Genomic DNA, 19,280 nt, shown 5'->3' with positions numbered 1-19,280 from the left:
AAAAAGTGTGCATAGTACCGTTAAAGAAATTGTATTTGGCAGCACCCAACTTGTTTCGAAACTCGGACACCAATGACTGTAAGTTCGACTTCAGCCTCACATTATGTGAAAGTCGGGCTCTCTTAATCCTTCTCTTGAGGTGAAGTACTTCTCGCGTTATCCAGGTATTTATTGATCGCGTAGTCTTCCTACATTTAGGCACAAAGCGGGCAATGCAGTCGCCAAGAATTCTAGAAAAGCTAAGCCATAAAGAATTGACATCTATCTGTTCCTGCCCTGTCACTGAATAGGACAAAATCATCAAAGTTCAATTCAAGATAATCTAATACGCTCTCATCCTCGATTCTCCTGAAATCTTTTGTTGACCTCGCCAAATGGCAACCGAGATTGAAGTGGAAAAAAACAGCCTTGTGGTCCGAAATACCTTCGCTAACCGTACATCTAGTTTCGTGCACTACTTTATTATTACGAAGGAAGATGAGGTCGAGAATAGAGGAGGAATCCCCTTGATAACGAGTCGGTTCTAAGACCACCTGAGTGAGATTCCAATTAAATGACATGTCAACTAAGGCATTAGAGAAATAGGAACTCTGTGAATTAGGTGTCATACTTGTCCGATCAATATTTGGTGCATTAAAATCACCGGCAGGATAATCGGTTTATGACTCGGGAGATGACTGACATACCCAGATAGTCGATAAGCGGCTTCCTGATCTTGGGATGGCGGGATGTAGACCGCACCTATTATGAGTGAGGGAGTGCATGACTTCAGTTCCAGCCAGACCGACTCCGTATCTTCAATGTCAGGTAACCGAGAGAAAGTTAAATTATTTTTAATAACGATCGCAACGCCTCCGCCACGAGTAGCCCTGTCCCTTCTTATAATCCTGTAAGAAGGCGGCACTATCTCAGAATCAGGTATGGCTTCGTGCAACCACGTTTCGGTTATGACAACGATATCAGGCTCATTGGACAAAAGTAAACATTCAAAGTCACTAAGCTTACCCAAGCAGCACAATGTACTGAAAGTCGAGTGCAATAGGGGTGGACGGTATGTGTCTTATCATTGTTCTTTAGTTTCACGAGTCTGTTCAAGGCCTTCCACCTACCCGTCCACCCCTATTGCACTCGACTTTCAGTACATTTTGCTGCTTGGGTATTGTACAAACTCTGTGCATTTATATTGATAAGTAGAAATGTCTTATCACTTGAAGAACTGATTTGTGTGGTGCTACATGGGGGTATCGCAGATTGTGCTAGCTATCTAGGTTGATCGATAATCCTCCCCGTGCCGGTGTCATAAACGTACACCTTCCCAGGCAGCACAATGTACTGAAAGTCGAGTGCAATAGGGGTGGACGGGTAGGTGGAAGGCCTTGAACACACTCGTGAAACTAAAGAACATTGATAAGACACATACCGTCCACCCCTATAGCACTCGACTTTCAGTACATTGTGCTGCTTGGGTTATTATCGATCAGTAACTTATCAAATCGAAGTTTAAACGGGAGCGCCCGAGATTTCGCAAATGATAGCAGGTGCTTTCGAGCTGTGCGAACTGAAAGAGAATCGCCGCTAATCGAAAAAAGCAAATTCCGTAACTTGTGTCCCAAGGACATAACTTCTTCTTTCTTTTTGTAGGAGACGAACTTATCGGCCTAGCTCTATCAACTCTATACTTCCCTATGCGGTGGGAACGTTCAATCTTATTAGCTTGAATATCTATTCCAAGCGCAGAAAGTTGGGCTAGTTGGTGAGACAGCATACTGCAGATGTTGGGACGCGGAAGACAGGGACTGAAGGAAGCACACAAACACAAGCGTCACTCGCAACTAATATGTATTGCAGGCAAAAGAATGCTTTTAAAACACAACCGGTAGGCGACACGTGCCGGGTTATAAGCCTCAAACCGTGCTGATAGACGCTATTCCAAGCTTCTCTCTGCAGAAAGAGATGACATGCGACTCGGACTGAGCCCATGACTCTGTTTGACTGTCCTCAATGCCGTGAACTACTATGTTTGTCCGCCTCATTCTATTTTCGAAGTCGTCCGACTGTCTCTTGAGAAGGGTTATGTCATTTTCAAGTACGGTGGAAACACTCGCGATCCTCTGTACTTCCGCTTCAGTTTGTTTTATCGGAAGTATTTCGGATTCAATCCCAGCGACTCTATCAGACAATTTTTGAATTTTTAGGTCAGTTTCTTGTAGTTTAGATTTTATGTGCTTCACTTAGCTTAATAGTTCGTTCTGACCATCCTCGATCCGAGAAAGGATCCCCAATTTCAGAAGGACTTCGTCTAATTTCTGGTCGATATCGACATCTGTCGTATTAGACTGGTTACCCTGGTTGCGTAGTTCAGGTGGCCCGGGATTGGTTTCAACATCTCCAGCCAGTAACAACCGAGATAAAACATACTCAAACGCCTCAGTCACTGAGAAAAGTAGCCGTGGGCGCGGCAGCACCAAGAGCTTCGGGTTATTACTTTTAAAGGATTTACCAAAATTACAAACCTGTACAGTGAAGACAAACGGGCTACGCAGGTGCATATTGGCGCCGTGGCGCCCACTGAAGCTGTTGTGCCGTATTGCGCCTTTTGTAGTAGCAAAGATATTCTCGATGGCTGTACCAGACCAGCTAGGTGAGGATCTTGAGTCATTCGCAAGCGAGATTATTTCGTTTTGGAAGAGACCTGTCGACGTCGTGTCTCGAAGATAAACAGGCGCTCGTGTATCAGCAGTGTCGAACACCGGACCCGAAAGGTGCATCAGAAGGACCTGTACAATGAAGACAAACGGGTTACGCAGGTGCATATTGGTGCCGTGGCGCCGACTGGTTTTGTTATAATATCTGTTGACCCTGAGCTTTAGAAAGAAATGCCCACACATGGGTGTTGTTGTGAGAGGCCCAAAGACATGCATAGATATCGCCTGTATATTGGTGGAAGCCCACTGGAGCAGGTGACACATCACAAGTTCCTCGGCGTGACTCTATCATGGAATTTGTCGTGGAAGCGCCACATAGACGTCATTGAACAGAAAGTCCAACGTTGGGTCAACGTGATTTGTCACTTCGCAGGTATGAGATAGGGGCGAGACGAGAAGGATCTCCTCATGCTGCACAATGCCCTGGTTCGTGGCTCAGTGATGTACAGCCTTCCCGTCCTGCACGGACTTCCTCAGACACTGATTCAAGGGATTCGAGCCATGCTAGAGCGCAGTCTTCGGGTATGTCTCGGGGTCCCGCGAGGCGCTGAAACCCGTCTAGTAGTGGCTGAGGCCAGGGACATCCCCATTGAGGTTCTCCGTACTCGGGAAACTGCACGCCACTATCTGCGTCTACGTGCCTATCATAACCGTCACACTCTGATTCGCAAGCTTCACGCTAGACGGAACGCGACGGTTCATGCTGCTGTGACATCATTCAGACCTCATATCTCCAAATTCATAGTCGACCAGAAGGCACCCAAAGTGCCTCCATGGACGTCGCCATCGCCGCCTGTCACTGTCTCCATCCCCGGCCTCAAGAACAACAAAAAGAACTATCCTGATTTTATTCTTAGGCAACTTACCCGTGACTTCATCGAGGCTCAATACCGCAACAGTACTGCTGTATACACGGATGGATCGTCGACCAGGGACACTTCATCTTCAGCCTTTGCCATTCCATCAGGGTCTGTTACACGTGGGTGTCGTCTATCTCACCGTACCTCATCGACATCCGCTGAACTTATGATATCTTGTTATTCTTGACATGCCGAAGACTGTGAACCGCGGCACTGGGTAATTTACACAGACTCCAAAGCAGCTCTCCTGTGCATTAAAAACATGGGCATCCGCGGTTCCCTTGCCTCAGTGGTGATAGACATCCTGTGCGCCCTGAAGTCCCTACAAGATCGCTCCCACAACGTTGCCTTTCAGTGGGTTTCAGGGCATTGCGGAATAACTGGGAACCACGAGGCCGACGCTGCCGCTGCACACCAACAACGACCTTCTATGCCCATTATACTCTCGAGAGGAGACAGAAGATCCCTCCTCAGGCATTTGTCCGATTCCTGGTCTACCCTACAGTGGCAACACGACATTCTAACTATGTCCTGTTTGGGAAATGTAGACCCAACGGTGTCGTACCGGCTGCCTGCAAAGCTTCCTCGTCCTCTGAAGTCACTCATCCACAGGCTACGTCTGAATGTGGCCTTCACTCCGTCCTATCGATACCAGCTAGGCTGTGAGGCTAGCCTATGTGCAACGAGTGTGGCGTACTTTCCAACGTTGAGCACATACTCCTCCGCTGTCGGACCTATGTCAACAAGAGGCGTACACTGCAGTCACAGCTTGCCACCCTTGGCTGCCGCCCCTTCAACTTGTCGACCATCCTCGGCCCTTGGGACACCGCGGCAGACTCCAGGGCGGCCTTACGTCACGTGGTTGACTTCTTTGAGGCGACAGGCCTAAAGGACTCATTATGACCCCAGCAGCGCCCTCAGACATTCCCACCATCACGACCACGTCCAGCATCGTCATCGCCACTTCGATCATTCCCGTCATTTCTCATCGTCATCACTCATCATTGTCACCACTCATATTAGACCCCTAGCTATGGGGTAGCGTTCCACTCCTAGAGTGGAAAACCTCCCCACTTCATCATCACAATATATATGTTGTTGTTGTTGTGAGAGGCCCTTCGATGGCGTACAAGTGGAATGGAAGCGCAAGAACGTCACAGTTTTGTTCCTGGAGCACTTATTTTCGCCGTGTTGCCTTCGTGGCAGAATGCATTGGTGTGCTATTTTTCTCGTACTTGGCCAAAACAATGGGTTCTGCAGAAAATGCCCATGTCGCACATGAAAGGTGCAGTCAAAGTACTGTCTGTTGCAACTGTGTGCGCGACTGTGGGCTGCTCCAATGTTATTCCCACGACAAAAGAAATGTTGACAAGCTCAGTGTGACTTGCGAAGCGTCTGTATCTTCATGCCTGAAGGTGACAGCAACGGGCGGTGTTGGCCCACTGGTGACGATTTTGATTATCGCTTTCGAGGGCCGTGGTTCGATCCGCGGTCTGCTTAGTGTTTTTTTTTTATTATATTCATGTATTTTCTATTTTTTATTTTTTGTAGAGAGAGTTATCAGAGTAACGGCAGGGCGAGAGCGTCAGAGTTTTGGCTTAATAATGCCGTACTGGCTCTATGTCATACTGCATGCTGTTCGTTCTGACTTACTTCACCGTTACAGGAATCTCCGTTTTGCACAGTGCCGCGCGTTTTTGTTATAATGTAGATGATTGTCAATCCTCTGACATGCGTTCATGAATTTCGAACTTGTGGCTTAAACGTCCTTTGTTCTCTGTGAAGGAGCAACTCATCAAAGTTTCATTCGAGATCGATGTGACGACGGAACCAATTATGCGAGTCAACTTTGACGCGCTCTAATGGTAAAGGGAATTAAGATTAACAAACTACCACGAGTGTCTCTTGCAGTGTTAATACATGTCAATCATTTAGCCTAAATTTCGGACATGTGGCTTAAACTTGCTTTATTCCCCAACTCGCCAAAACTTTCGTTCTCAGCATTGCGCAAGGCCGTAATCTCCTTACGGGTTAACTCATTTTAGGTACCAAAATAATGAATATGTTATACATGCGTGCTTATTGTCATATATACAGGATACGTGACGTAAGACCGACTAAGTTTTATTAAATCCGCCATTGACTGTTTTTCGCCAAAGTCGTTGAATATACCTATTCCCGACGGGATCTACTCAATGGTGGTGGTGTATCAGTAAATAGCGCAGCCGTTAAGTAGCCTTCCTAATTAATCTTTGTAACTAATGAAAATACGTTGACTGCGTGATTGAAAAGATGTAGAGTACAACTCTGGAAGGTCTACCCCACAAGAACCGACAACACAGCGCCTTTTTGCGCTCCATTAAAAATGTGCGAAAATACAAAATAATTGAGCATTGTGCGGGTTTTGCGGCCAATTTCTCCTCTCCCTGTCTTGGTGTCACCCCTTTTCAACTGTTCCTGAAATCATGGAACAGCCCGCTTTGTCCTCAGAAGTAAGCGTGAGGGGAATTAGTGATGCCATTTCTCAGTCTATGTTATCATAAAACATGCCGTCTTTGATCTTCTTTCCGTCATTATCTCCTTTGGTCTGCTCAGCACCTTCCAAGGCAGTTTGCGATTTGATGTGACAACTGTCACACAATAAAACTACCAATGTACCACGGTGATAACAAAAATAAAATCACCGATTCTGCTGATCGATAAGTGTGTGTGTTCTGCCAGAAAAGAAAAACGACGATATCGACCAGGACGCTAGGAAGCGGGGGTGCCCCATGTTTTGGGATGTCCGTGTTGTCAAAGGTTGACAGTGAGAGAACGACAGGAAAAAGCGGCTGCCGAACTCGCCCGACGCTCGACGATAGGGCATTTTCTCATATTCTTTAAAGGCACAGAAAAGTTCAACTGTTTCGATTCTTGCTGACGAGACTTCTCAGGGTTGTGCTCTACAAATCTAGAATTGCGCGTTCAACTTGTTTTCGGGAATTGTGAAGATTCATTATAAAAGTAGGGTTTCTTTTCTTTTTTACCCTTTCTTTTTTTGACCCTTGTGGTTGTTTTTGGGTACCCGAACAAAAATAAAGTTATTATTATTATTATTATTTACACGACGAAAGAAGTAACGGCTGCTGAGTGTGCGTTCCAAAGCGGTTGCGTCTTGATCTCTCACGATGACAACATTCTGGTCTGGTGGTTCAGTGATGGAGATGTCGATTCTAGCTTTCATGTTCCCTGGTTCGGTCTGAGGGTCATGCCTTTCTTCCTTTTTATAAAGAGAGTTTTAAGATTACGGCAAGGCAAGATCGTCACAATTTTTATCCTGGATGGCCTATTATTAGGCACTATGACATAACATGACTAGTATGTGAAAGGTAGACCACTTTTCATTGCATCCGAACCTACTAGTACATCGTTATAGGAAGTCCCCTGACGAAGAAATTATAATAATAATTGGGTGCTTACGTCGCGAGACAACTGAGATCATGAGCGGCGCGACAGCGGTCGGTCTGTGGATTGCTTTTGCCCACCTGAGGGTTCTTTAACGTGCGATGAAAGCTCTCTAAGCAAGTGTCTAAGCAACTTGTACCCTGCCACCAAGTTGCTGGCGTCCTCGGCCGGGTTCAAACCCGCGATCTCGGGATCAGAAGGCGAACGAAGAAATTATGAGTTGACCTTTCATGTCATCTACACTTCACCCACCTTCGTTATCTTATATTCGGTTTTGCTCCATCTTTGTGCTATATTTTTGTTTTAGGAATAGCAAGCCGACCTTCCGTCAGGCTGACCTTTCCGAAATAGACGTATATCCCCCCCCCCCTCTGCAAAATGCCAAAGTGTTAACATTCCAGAATAGCAGACAGAGCACCTTTAACCGTCATCGGTACAACAGCAAGGCGCGTGGGGTCGAAATTCTTGTTTCTCTTTTTAAATTGTATTTGTTCACCCTTAACAATGTGCTCTCGTGCGCACTCACAAGGCTTCCCATGCATTTTAATCAAACTGTCATGTTAAATCATGCACGTCCCACGGAGAATGCGGATTAAGCATTACAGTGCTTCCGACGGGTGAGAAAACTTGTACTTGAATCCGCGTTTTTCCTTCCCGCTTCCCGCATATTATGTGCAGTGATTTCCAAAGAAATTCACTACTGGGGGGGGGGGGGGGTGTCGAGCTTTCAAGGGGGGGGGGGGGGTCATGCTTGGTGATGGTTCCACTTACGGAATTTTTCTTAGACACGGAAAGAATCGTGGCACTATGGTGACATATCTGCACAGCTTTCCCGGTTTATTTGTACATATTATTACTTTAGAACACAGTACATTAGAATAGAGATTCATTGTGAACGGCATTTCAACATTAAGATGCATAATCACACGACCGACAAAGATAAGAGACTACCATCTTGTCAACGAACACCTAGCAATCAACGGTGAAAACCTTAGAATACCTCGCTTGGTTGAGTTGGGCGCAAATGGCTCTTGATGATCCACATCGAGTTTGCGTGCCTGCACGCATTTTTGCTCTTACATACGCGCAATATATGCATTGCACAGTCACTTTGAAATGGTTTTGGACAAATGCATGGTACGATCATCTGCATGACTGTGGTCCTACAGCCCAAGTTTGACAGCACAGGATGTAATTCGCTGCGCCGGACGCACTACCAGAACGTGTTGGTGGCCGAGCTGGGTGGAGTCATCTGAGAAATTTCAGGGGGGGGGGGGGGTGTTGCAAAAATGCAAGGAGGGTGTACACCCCCCCCTGAGGGGGGTGTAGGAAAATCCCTGATTATGTGTCTATATAAAGTGTCTTCATATGGGACTGCGACAACTGTCGTTGCTTGCTAATTGAAGTCTCTTGTTTCAGCAAGCGCATAAAAGCAGTTTTAGCAGACCCTTTGTAAGGTTATCATGCTGGTTGGTGCCAATTTGCAGTTATGTAAGACTCATAATCTTATCCACTGGCAAGCCACGTTCAGGCAAGCCACGTTATGAACGGTTTGCTAAAATTTTCTACGATGTTCACCCCATCCCACAATAAAGCGAGTAGGACGCCCACAAAAATTCCAGAACAATTGCGATTATCTGCGGGAAACATCACGGACGTTTGCGCGACTCTACTCTTGGTGCGGCGAAAGGAAACTTTGATATGACGTCCGTTGCTCCCTACCATCTTATCATCACAGTTTGCGATTGCACCTTTCTTCCTTTTTCTCGGTTTCTCGTACTTATTTGAGCAGAGTTTACCCAACACCTCCAAGATAAGGAGAAGGCCCACGCCCTACGTCACACAGGAAGGCCCGCTGTTACTATTGTGGATGCTGCTATGAAGTAAATGAAAGAGCAAACGAGAAGAAAGCTCGAACCAGATCGCAAAGTATAGGAAAGGCCTCCATAGGTGACGTAAGCGCGCAGCGCGACGCTATCTAGGAGCTGTTGGTTTACCAGTCACTTCTTGTGTCGAACGTGACTCTGCTGCCACCTATATAGATGTTCTGAAAATAAGCACTCTTCCGCTTGTTTGTTTGTTTATTTTCATTTTTTTAGGGGAGGGCGTTGGTAGCCGACAAGCCTTCTTGGTGGTGTCGGGAAGAGACTGTAACACGCAAAATTTGGAATTAAGCATTTAAAGGTCCTCAACTCCTCATGATAAGGCCGAGCAAACTGAAGTGTATGATACCGTGATAACGGAGTAACAAGGTACAAGTAACAAAGTGAAGTGCAGTTACTGAATTCATCTTAGTAGCCTATGGAGTTTTTTTTTTTCATCATAATGTAGGGTAATTTCTGAGGTTTTCTTCCGACTCTGTCACACATACACAGGCACAGTCCACTTAGAAGTCGCCCCATGACGCACATTTCTAATCGTCGACGGCATCCCCATTTCCCACAGAGAGAACAAAAATGTATATTGACCAGCCGTACCAAACGCTACAAGTAGCAGCCCAGAATTATGAGCAGCAGTACAGCAAAGAAAGGATTGGCAAAAGTTATCAGAACTGATTATCACGTTTTCATTCTGTGTTGGGTAATTGCTGCTGATAGCATTGCTCCGCGCGCGATATCTGATGTTCCCTTTCTCGTCTGCCCACGCCTCTTTCTATCTTCCTTTTTCCTCGCCTCATACTTTTCTTTCAAGTTGGCTTTCCTACATGTTCTTCTGCTATCAGGCAGAACCTGCATCAAAGGAGGTGTGCCTGAATTCTGGTCATGAATTCGCAGATGCGCCGCCGTTGCTGCCGGTGATGCAGACGCGGTGGCAGACATGTACAAGATACTCAAAAATGTATTTAAGATAAGATAATAAATACTAACGTTAGAATGTAATTAAGATAGAGTATAAATACATGAAAATTAAAGTAATTAAGATAGAATACAAAATACTTCAAAAAGTATTTGAAATACAATTAAGATACTATTTATCCTTGAACGCAAAAAGTCACCGGTCACGGGTCAATGCGGCTAGTCGCCGCTATGTGACATGAATCACCTAAACCCCGCGCACTACGCAAGCCGCCGCGTGTGATAGGAGTCATCTAAACATAAGTCCCAAAAAGATGACAAAGAGGTACCACATAACTCCACTAAGTATATGTGACCCAGAACAAAGCAAACATCTAGCAGGTGCCTGCTCGGCGAGGCCAAAATTCGGCGTCACCACGTCAGGGCACACATATTAGAACCCTCACTCGCCAAGGATTAGTACACACGGGGCAAGATCTCTAAGGGGAGACTTCCAAGAAGGGCCAATGTCCGGGTCAAGTCCAAGGGACTCAGGGAATTTCCACTGAACAAGCAAGATAATGGAAAGACAAGACACAGAAAGTTTGAGAGGGAGATCCAAAATATGTAATTAGAGTATTGAGTAGAAAATACCATAAAATGTATTTTAAATAGAGTACAAATACACAAAACAAAAAGTATTGAGTAGAGTACCAAAATACCACAAATTGTATTTAAAATACAGTATTTTAAATACAATACTCCAAATACGTACAAGTCTGCGCGGTGGCCGAAAATGAGGAACGCAAGCGGCGTGCGACCGCTGATGCCAGGAAGCGGCGTGAGACAAAGCGTGTCGCAGGATGCTCAGGAATGCGTACCAAAGGGTCCAGCGACTTTAACAAGAAGTGAACCAAGACGAAACCCGTGTTCCTGCACGAGGCCCATGGCAACCTATGATCGGGTTTGCCGCTGTTGCCGCACGGAAATCATGTACGTCCACAGCGCAGGGACCGCACTTCTGCTGCGAAATTACCCCTTTTCGTACGCATTTGTGAGAGCATCAAAGAGTAGAGTGATTATTTTTTTTACTTGGCTTATAGTACACGAAGGGCTTCATTCCCAAAGTGGGGAAATATGTAGCAAGGTGAATATGTCAGAGATACTTCCTTCCACGACAGGTCTACATTCAATGTTACCCCAAGGAATGCATGTGAATACGCATAGCTGAATTGTATGCGGTATGCGCCAGCGTGTAACCGGTCGACCTGCACGACCTATACATCTTTTCCTTTTTTTTTCGATACATTAATCAGTCATTCAATCAACCAATCATCCATCTTTAAAGTATTTAGATAGTCTTGGACACTTGGCTGGTCCTTCTGTCGCAGATTGCAGGCAAAATGCCTTCTTGATGAAGTGCACTAATCATGGTCGTTCGTTGGCCGTTCGCAATGCAAATGCGTGTCCAATGTGGATCGCGAACTTCTTATCCAGCTTTTATTCAAGATTCCAAATGCAGTTCTTTTTTTTTTTTGTAACACGCTTCAACCTCCACAACATTCGGCCCTTATCGTGTTCACCCTGTAGTAACCAGCAAGTGACTTCAACAACTTCGACAATAACTTCCATTTATCATATTAGCGATACTCGCCTGATTCGGTAGTGGGTACCCTGGCTGAGGTTCCCACCTTTTGTAAATGACGCTAAAACCACAGCCTAAAAGTTAACAAACACTTCTCTGAATCGCAGCGGGAAGAGCCCATCTAAGCTTACTCTGGACCTGGTTAACGCCATGGGTTACAACGAATCCCACCCGCTCGATGACGCAACTGCACTTTCGGCAACGGTACCAGGTGCTGCCAAAGGATGGTACGACTCGCATCGATATTTTGGAAGTAACAAGGTGAATTGAATTGATACTGTAGTTTACTTTATTATTAGGGGCTGTTTAGAAAACATGGTGCTTATCTGGACTACCGTGGTGACACACTCCGTGTGAATGCAAATTTTTTCGTCACATCTGAGAAAAGCGTTCACACAAACGAGGTCCGCATTGCCAGAGAGTGCAGGGAAGCCAGACATGTGTATAACTATGAAAGATGGAAGTCACTGAAAAGGTTAGCCAGCTGTAGGACTCGAACCCACATCTTCTGGATTACCGATCCAGGGTTTTACCAATAGACAAGTTCAGAAAATCCCAGTTCTCTTTGCGCATGCATTGCATCCTGGGAGCTTACTGAGTGGGGGAACGAAGAATAATCCTTCACATTTCGTTTTCGCTGACCTTGACACGTCGTAGACAATTGACCGGTATGGAAGAAATCGGAACAATTTGGAGGCCACCCGTTTCTTTCGTATTAGTAAACTCCCACAGTTCAAAGCGACGCTAAGCACTCTGGGATTTTCTGAACTCGTCTATTGAGCTAAGCTAACACACCTCCCCAGCCACTTCCAAGGGCGCGTCATCGGAAGGGACACATCAACCACTCTCTCTCACTCATACCTCTTTCACTCTTAAAATTTTCTCACTCATACACACAATCATACGACGGGATCGACGCAAGCGGCAACTGTTGAACATGAGAGTGTTTGTCCTTTCTATGTTGTTCCAGCTTCAGAACATCAGTTCTTTCATATGTATAACTATTCATAAACAAAATAAACTCAGTTTAACATCTTGAGAATGTGTTGCTTATATCGTCATCGCTGCCTAACACAGCTATTGGCTTTATCAGGTGAGCATGGAAGAAATACTGGAGCCAGCTATCGGCTACGCTGAACAAGGGTTTCCAGTTGGGCCAATGAACAGCGCTCAATGGGAAGTGTACCGGTCAAAGCTTCTGAACATGCATGGAGGGAAGACCTTTCTCGTTAATGGAAGTGACACGCCTCCGTCCGGAATGGTGCTGCAGAATCTTCCGTTGGCCAACGTCCTAAAGGTAGTCACAAAGTTACTGGGATATGTAGTCGTGAGAATTGAGCTTTTTTTACGACTGCTTATCCGCACACGTTGCGGTGTCGATGACCTTGGAGATGTCGGGTAGGGTTATCTCCGTATCCAATAGATGGCGCTAGACGGAGCCGATTCACGTGATATTGTGATGTAGGCAGACGGGAACGGGGACTCGTCGTGGAGACATCGCAAAACGTCGCTGGCGACACTCTAGGAACGATTTCTTTCAACAGAATAGTCCAGTTTCAAGCCCATGTGTAAAAAGCAGAGATGGAGATGTTACTCGACCAAAGGAACTCGGTACCAGTTAAGTTACTGTGCAAAAAAAATGTAACGAAGTTACAGGTAATGAAAATGATCTTCATGTTCCTGAGCTATTTTGGAAAAGTAACGAGTTACTTTCAAATTACCTACTACCTAACGCACACTTTCTAGTTCTTGAGCTTTCTATAATTAATTCAGATCTTGAACTCACAACAGCAGCTGCAATAGATTTATTTATACGAAACCTGCACCAATATTTCATATGAGGAAAGAACTGTACCTTTATAGAGAGGCATTCATAATTCTGATCCCGTAAAAAAGTTCCTCAACGGAGCACAAACCAGACATTGAAAGTGAGTTGTCTTCTACGCACCTTTCGTAAAACCGCGCGAAATTTTAGTCTTAGTAGACAGTGCCCTCTGTCGTTATAAATACGCACTCGTCCCTATGATGAATGTCATCTATGTCTCCTAATATAACGGCAAAACAGAAATATATTTCTTGTTTTTTTGATTGCGTGCTAGCGCCGCGAAGCAACTGTGGCTATGAGCGGCGTACAGATGTGGACGGACGAAGACAGGACAGCAGGAAGGAGTGGGGGACAGGAGGTTTAGTATGCGTCCTGGGATTTTTTTCTGCCAACAACTTTTGCCACATACTGGTAACATTTTTATATCATTTCAATTGACGGAAAGTTAATTTCTTGAATTGAACTCCGAAGTTTCCCAAGGCAACCTAACGTTTTTTTTTTTTTTCGGAAATGGGTTCCCCGTGGTCATTTTACTCACTATCGCAAATAATCCGACTCGTAATGCAATGGCAATTGCCGAAATAAATTCGCCGAAACTCCGTAGAAATGAGCCCTTGGCTGCGCCTCTTTTTTGACGGCTCCTAGTTTGAGCGCAAAGCTGCGAAGAAAGGAGGTTACATTGACCTCCCACACGAGGGGGGAAAGGGTTACAAGCCGTCGGGTGACCTCATTTTTGATAAGATAGCTCTCATCCTCGCACTCACCGCGCGTGTTTGTTCTGTGGGTAAGGCTTGTAACCCTTTCCCGTAAGAACAAATGCCGTTAACCGCATGATTCTAGGTGACGTAGCTTTTATAATTCAATGACACGTTTTCTGGGACACCCTGTATACGACATAGAAAGTGCGAGAGAACAGCTGTAAAATCTTTGTCTGATCAACAACAGGAAAATACTAGCATTCACATGGGGTTGGAAACTACATCAGTCCGCATCCGGCGACACCCACATACTGTCGTGGCCACTATTAACCAATCTCCCGTTTCCGTGTCCTCGCTCCGATAAGCTCTCGACCATTGGGGAACAGCGAAAACAGCATTAGTCCGGTCAACTGTTATTTTGGGGATGGCCGGGTGCCGGCATAGCATCACTTGTTGTGAACACGTGGGGGGAAAAGAAAGAACGGCTGAAGCACAATGAAAGAAGACTGCTTATCTGAGACTCGCGTGAATGATGTCCTGGGGCTTCTTTCACTGCGCTTGGGCCGTTGTTCTTACAGTTAGGTGTTGTCAATAAATGATACTATACCTGCAACCAACTGCGCCAAAGAAAAGTGATAGTCGACCGGTCTATTGCTATTTGCAGTGTTCTCCGGTAGCCCAGCGCTTATTGGAGCGATGTCAATGAAACGAGAGATTCGTTAACAGTGGCCATGACAGTATAGCAAGCGTGAAGTCTGAGCCTCAGGATAGTGAGCTCCGTTTAAAGGGACTATCGCATCCGGGAACGTATGTATCATACCGATAGGGTAATGTTCGTCACCGCTTCAGAGTCAATTTGACCAAATTTCTCTTCCGGAAACAGCTTACATATTAAATAAACGAGTTTTAAAGGTTCGCATTCCATCTGCAGCCAACACGATGATGACGTAAGCCAGGCACACGAATGGGAGCGCAGCGCAGGCGATTGTGTCCGAGGTCGTCTGCTTGGCGTTCGCATCGCAATATACTAAGTGAAAAGTCCTCGGTAAATACGCTGACTTTCGCTTACCAGTGTGAGTCCTGACGTAGCCATGTTGCGTGAAACACGGTGTTACGCTCCTGGCTTTACGAACACGTTCGACGCTAACCAGAAACAACATTCCGCGAGCCTATCATAGTCGCAGCCTATCACAGCGAGCCTATCACGGTCGGTCGCCAAGGCTACCAAGATCACTCCGGCCGCTCCATGATTGGTTTCCTCCGCGTCAAAGGCACGCAGTGATCGGCCTCGTCCGGGTGATGTTTCCAGAAAGGGAATCCCGGAATGCGTCGTCTGGTCTTGCCAAGTTTTATATCAAACTGCACAGGAAGAACGCCGCCAATTCGCGTCGGGTTTTCGGCTTTATTATCAGTGATGGACGCGGAGTAAAATGGCACTACAGTTTCGGAATCGATCGGGACGGATGCAATAGTCCCTTTAAAGCGTTTATATGCGTATTATTTCACTGGTACGAATACAGAAGGTAACGTGCCATTTTGCTCACTACTTTGTAATGCTTCATTTTTATAAAAGAACACATGTACCATTTTTCCAACTTGATCGGCTATGATCGGTTTCATCAGCTGTCCACAACGACGCTCCTGTATTTTTAGGCGCACGGAACCACCGGGGGAACTCGACGGCTATTGTTTGCGGAGCTGAACGTGAAAACGCCGAGCGCTCGGAGTTTCTGCGTCGAGAAAACTTCGTAACATCGTGTATTCTTTTAACTAGTTCATTCTTATCATTGCAATGGCGCATTATGACCGTAGTTGTCAATGCGCCTAAAAACCCGAGTCATCACCACCACCTCAACCACCACCACCACCACCATCATCCCAAACCATCATCATCATCATCACCACCACCACCTACCATCACCACCATCAGAAAACTTCGTGAGCGGGTCGGCCTTAGACACTTTTGTCTGTTGCGATGGGCACACCCTTTGAAAGTGTCCGACTTTCCTGCATTTCAAGCAACTTAAGCACTGTTGCGACTCGGGTGCATTGATGTCGGCGCGGTAGCGGGCCAAAGGAAGTTTATTTAAAGTGACATGGGCAATACAGCACATCGCTTATAAATGTTTTACAACGGGGCCATCCTTGGCAGGTTCTCCGTAGCTGGCCTTGCTCCGCTCAAAGGGCAGCAGTTCCCACGGGATGCGGTATTGTTCTTGGACGGCCAAGGTCTTTTCCGCCGCTTCAATGGGGATTTGGGGCTGTTATCTCCATGAATGCTGTCTCGTCCGCTTGCGTATCGTTCCAGCATGACGTCCAGTGGTGACAGCCAATGGCGAGTTGCTGAAATATGGCGCCCAGTCGTAACAGCGCGGACAAATTGTAGCACGGCGCTTGGACAAACCGCTGCGGTAACACCAGTAAGATCTTTGGTGAAACGCGGGACGCTGAGCATCGTGCTTGCTATCTCCCATTTCGTGGACGTTTCAGGCGTCATATTGTTTTGAGTGCGTCTTTGTTGCATTTATGAGAGCTGCTTCCAACAACAGGGCACATTCCACTACTTTTTGTAACGGCTATTATTGGCCGGATGTAGCCTCGAATCTTCTGTGCATGAATGGCGTTGGATGTCGGTTCTTTGCAAGCAGCACACAAATCTGTTTCTCAATGATTCGTCTAAGCGGCTACCAAAGTCACCCATTGGCTATTCCAGCTGAAACCAGCCAGGGGTATAGCTCGACGCTCTTCGATTTCGCAAAAAAAAAGAAAAAAATGTGTGCATTCCCTTACGGGTGTGAATGTAGGGTATAAACTTCACTTTTTTCCTCAAGATTTTGCGTTCTTGAACATTGGGGGCGCCTCGAACTTTGCCCAAACATGAAAAAGTGTTGTCCGTTCCGCGCTTCGATCGCACTTCTACACTTTCTTTGCCTGGTGTGTGTCTACACCCAGTGCGTTGGAGGTCGTATCGGGAGCAGAAGGGTGTGTTCTGGTGGTGGAACTTCTTCCCGTAGTCAGTCACGCTCAGGCGGGCAACGTCACGAGTATCGCAGGGGGAATCGTGCGTCCTGGGCCGACTTCACAGAGAACCTTTGTCTTAAATGTGCCGATATTTGTCTTAAAGCGTCCGAGGAAAACCCAATCCCAGCAAACCGCCAATGTCCCACCAATGTCCAAAAGATATATCGCCATGGATATTTGGATATCCAGTGGAGTTTCGTGTGGACCCAGGTTACATCCAGTGGATATCCACAGGAGTAGCACTTTCGCCCTTTTGTTTGGTCTCCTGGTGGTCTATTTAACGAATTTCACGGATATCTGGATATCTGCTGGATATATTAGCACTCTGGTATTTTAGTGTACATTCACTTATTATGAGATATTTCAAGACGCATTATTTTTCATTCAATGTTATTATTAGGTTTGCGGCATGCGGCAGTACAAGATCCATTGCAAAATCTATTACAGTACAGCAACACTGTGTAACCACTATATAAATGGCGTACCCCACCAGGCCGCCTCACTTGGGCGGCGGAGGAGAACCCTTGGAATCCCACAATAACCTCTATTAGTGAACTGTGTAGAGCCTATACTGAAATATAAATCTTCTGGGGGCACGTTCGTTAAGTGTACTGGGGCGTAAAACATTCTTAACGGTGACGAAGGTTAATACGTTTTTGCAATTCCTCTGCATCTGCATGGAGTCAAAGTATATCGAACAACATTCCTGACATCCTTGGCTGTCAAATGCTGTGTTTTTAATTCAAGTTAGTATCGTCTCGAATGTGATTACCTGCTCAGCAGAGCTGTAAAACAAATACGTTTACTCTGTTGCTTGAAGAACGCTACGCAAATACGTTGCACAGACAGCAGTACGCGAAAGTTCCTTCTTTGTTCACTCTATATCTCACGCTCACACTTTGCTTGCTCCCAGTACCATCGAAACATTACTACTAAATTGGCAGAACAAGATTTTATAAACGTCCCACACATCCGTACGTCTCTACAGCTTTTCCCGCCGTGATTAATCCTCTTGTCGTACATTTTAATCCTTATACCATGACATTTAATCCTTTTGCCATCCGAATTAATCCTGCTTTCTTTAATTTTAATCCTCATTTCACATAATTTAATCCATTTCTCATGCAATTTAATCCACGTGACTATGTGTGGGCTACGTAACTCTTTTTTTTGTATTTTGGGGCAATTCCCATGTCTACGGGTATTGCACATGTTTTTCATTATTAATGTGGGTTTCTGCACCATAATGGGATAATGTAGGACTGTCAATCTGGATTATGGTATTGTGGGACTATTCCCATGTCTACGAGTTTCACCCATGGTTTTCATTACAGACGCGGGTCTCTGCACTGTAATGGGTACTCCGGGACTGCCAATCTGGATTATGATATTGTGGGATTATTTCCATGTGTGCGGGTATTACCCATGCTTTTCATTAGATATGCGGGTTTCTGCACCGTAATGGGATACTGTGGTACTGTCGATCTTGACTACGATACCCTGGGTCTATAAGGGAGTCTACGAATATTCCGCATGGTTTTAATTAAATATGTGGGTTTCTGCACAGTAAGGAGGTACTGTGGGGCTGTCAATCTCAATTACGATATTGTGGTACTATTCCCATGTCAATGGGTACCACCCATGCTTCTCATTAAAAAGGCGGGTTTCTGTACTCTAATGGGATACTGTGGGACTATGTATCTGGACTACGTTATTGTGGGACTATTTCCATATCTACGGGTATTACCCATGCTTTTCATTCAAAATGCGGGTTTCTGCACTCTAATGGAATACTACAGCTTACTACATTCCCTTCCCAATACTACATTCCCTTAGAAGTCCCCCAGGACGCACATTTTCTAGGGCGTCAGTCGTGACGTTGCCCAGGGTATAGGCTGCGGGGGGGGGGGGGGGGGTCGAAGTAGCTTACCGTTGTTGGCCGCACTCAAGTCACGACTATAGCAAACAAAACAAAAGAAAAAGAGGGGAGAGGAGAGTTGACGATTTCAAAGTGAGGCATAGGCAGGATGACCGATACTGATGGGACGGAGGCACACTGTAGATGAGAGGTGCGCTAGAGTGATCTTTCCGCGATGGTGTAGGCTGCGATGTGTCGTATCCCCCTGGTACAGCCAATCATGTGCCTTGTGACGCAGGAGAGCGCAGCTCAAGCGGGAAGCAGCGCATGCGCTCAGAAGAAAGAAACAACGAAGAAAGGCACGAGAACTTGTTGACGTCACGCGAGGATCGTACCGGTTTCATTCTCCGACTGCTTCTGTTTCTTTTTTTTTTCTAAATTTTATTGTGC

The 19,280-nt window shown here is 45.9% G+C and overlaps 1 protein-coding gene across 4 annotated transcripts in view; it reads left to right on the top strand.

The window, feature by feature from the left end:
• Nucleotides 1–19,280, top strand: part of LOC135391465 (glutathione hydrolase-like YwrD proenzyme) — a 226,249-nt gene that overhangs the window by 123,599 nt on the left and 83,370 nt on the right. For all 4 annotated transcript variants that reach the window (XM_064621723.1, XM_064621724.1, XM_064621725.1 and 1 more), the window contains 2 exons: nucleotides 11,536–11,689; nucleotides 12,522–12,725. In XM_064621723.1, the coding sequence (XP_064477793.1) occupies nucleotides 11,536–11,689; nucleotides 12,522–12,725 (358 nt within the window). The remainder of the gene's footprint in view (nucleotides 1–11,535; nucleotides 11,690–12,521; nucleotides 12,726–19,280) is intronic.

The sequence above is a fragment of the Ornithodoros turicata genome, chromosome 4, assembly GCF_037126465.1.
Source record: "Ornithodoros turicata isolate Travis chromosome 4, ASM3712646v1, whole genome shotgun sequence".
In the NCBI taxonomy this organism is placed as follows: Eukaryota; Metazoa; Arthropoda; class Arachnida; order Ixodida; family Argasidae; genus Ornithodoros; species Ornithodoros turicata.
The sequence above is the reverse complement of the archived record's forward strand: the minus strand, read 5'-3'. Positions and strand labels throughout refer to the sequence as shown.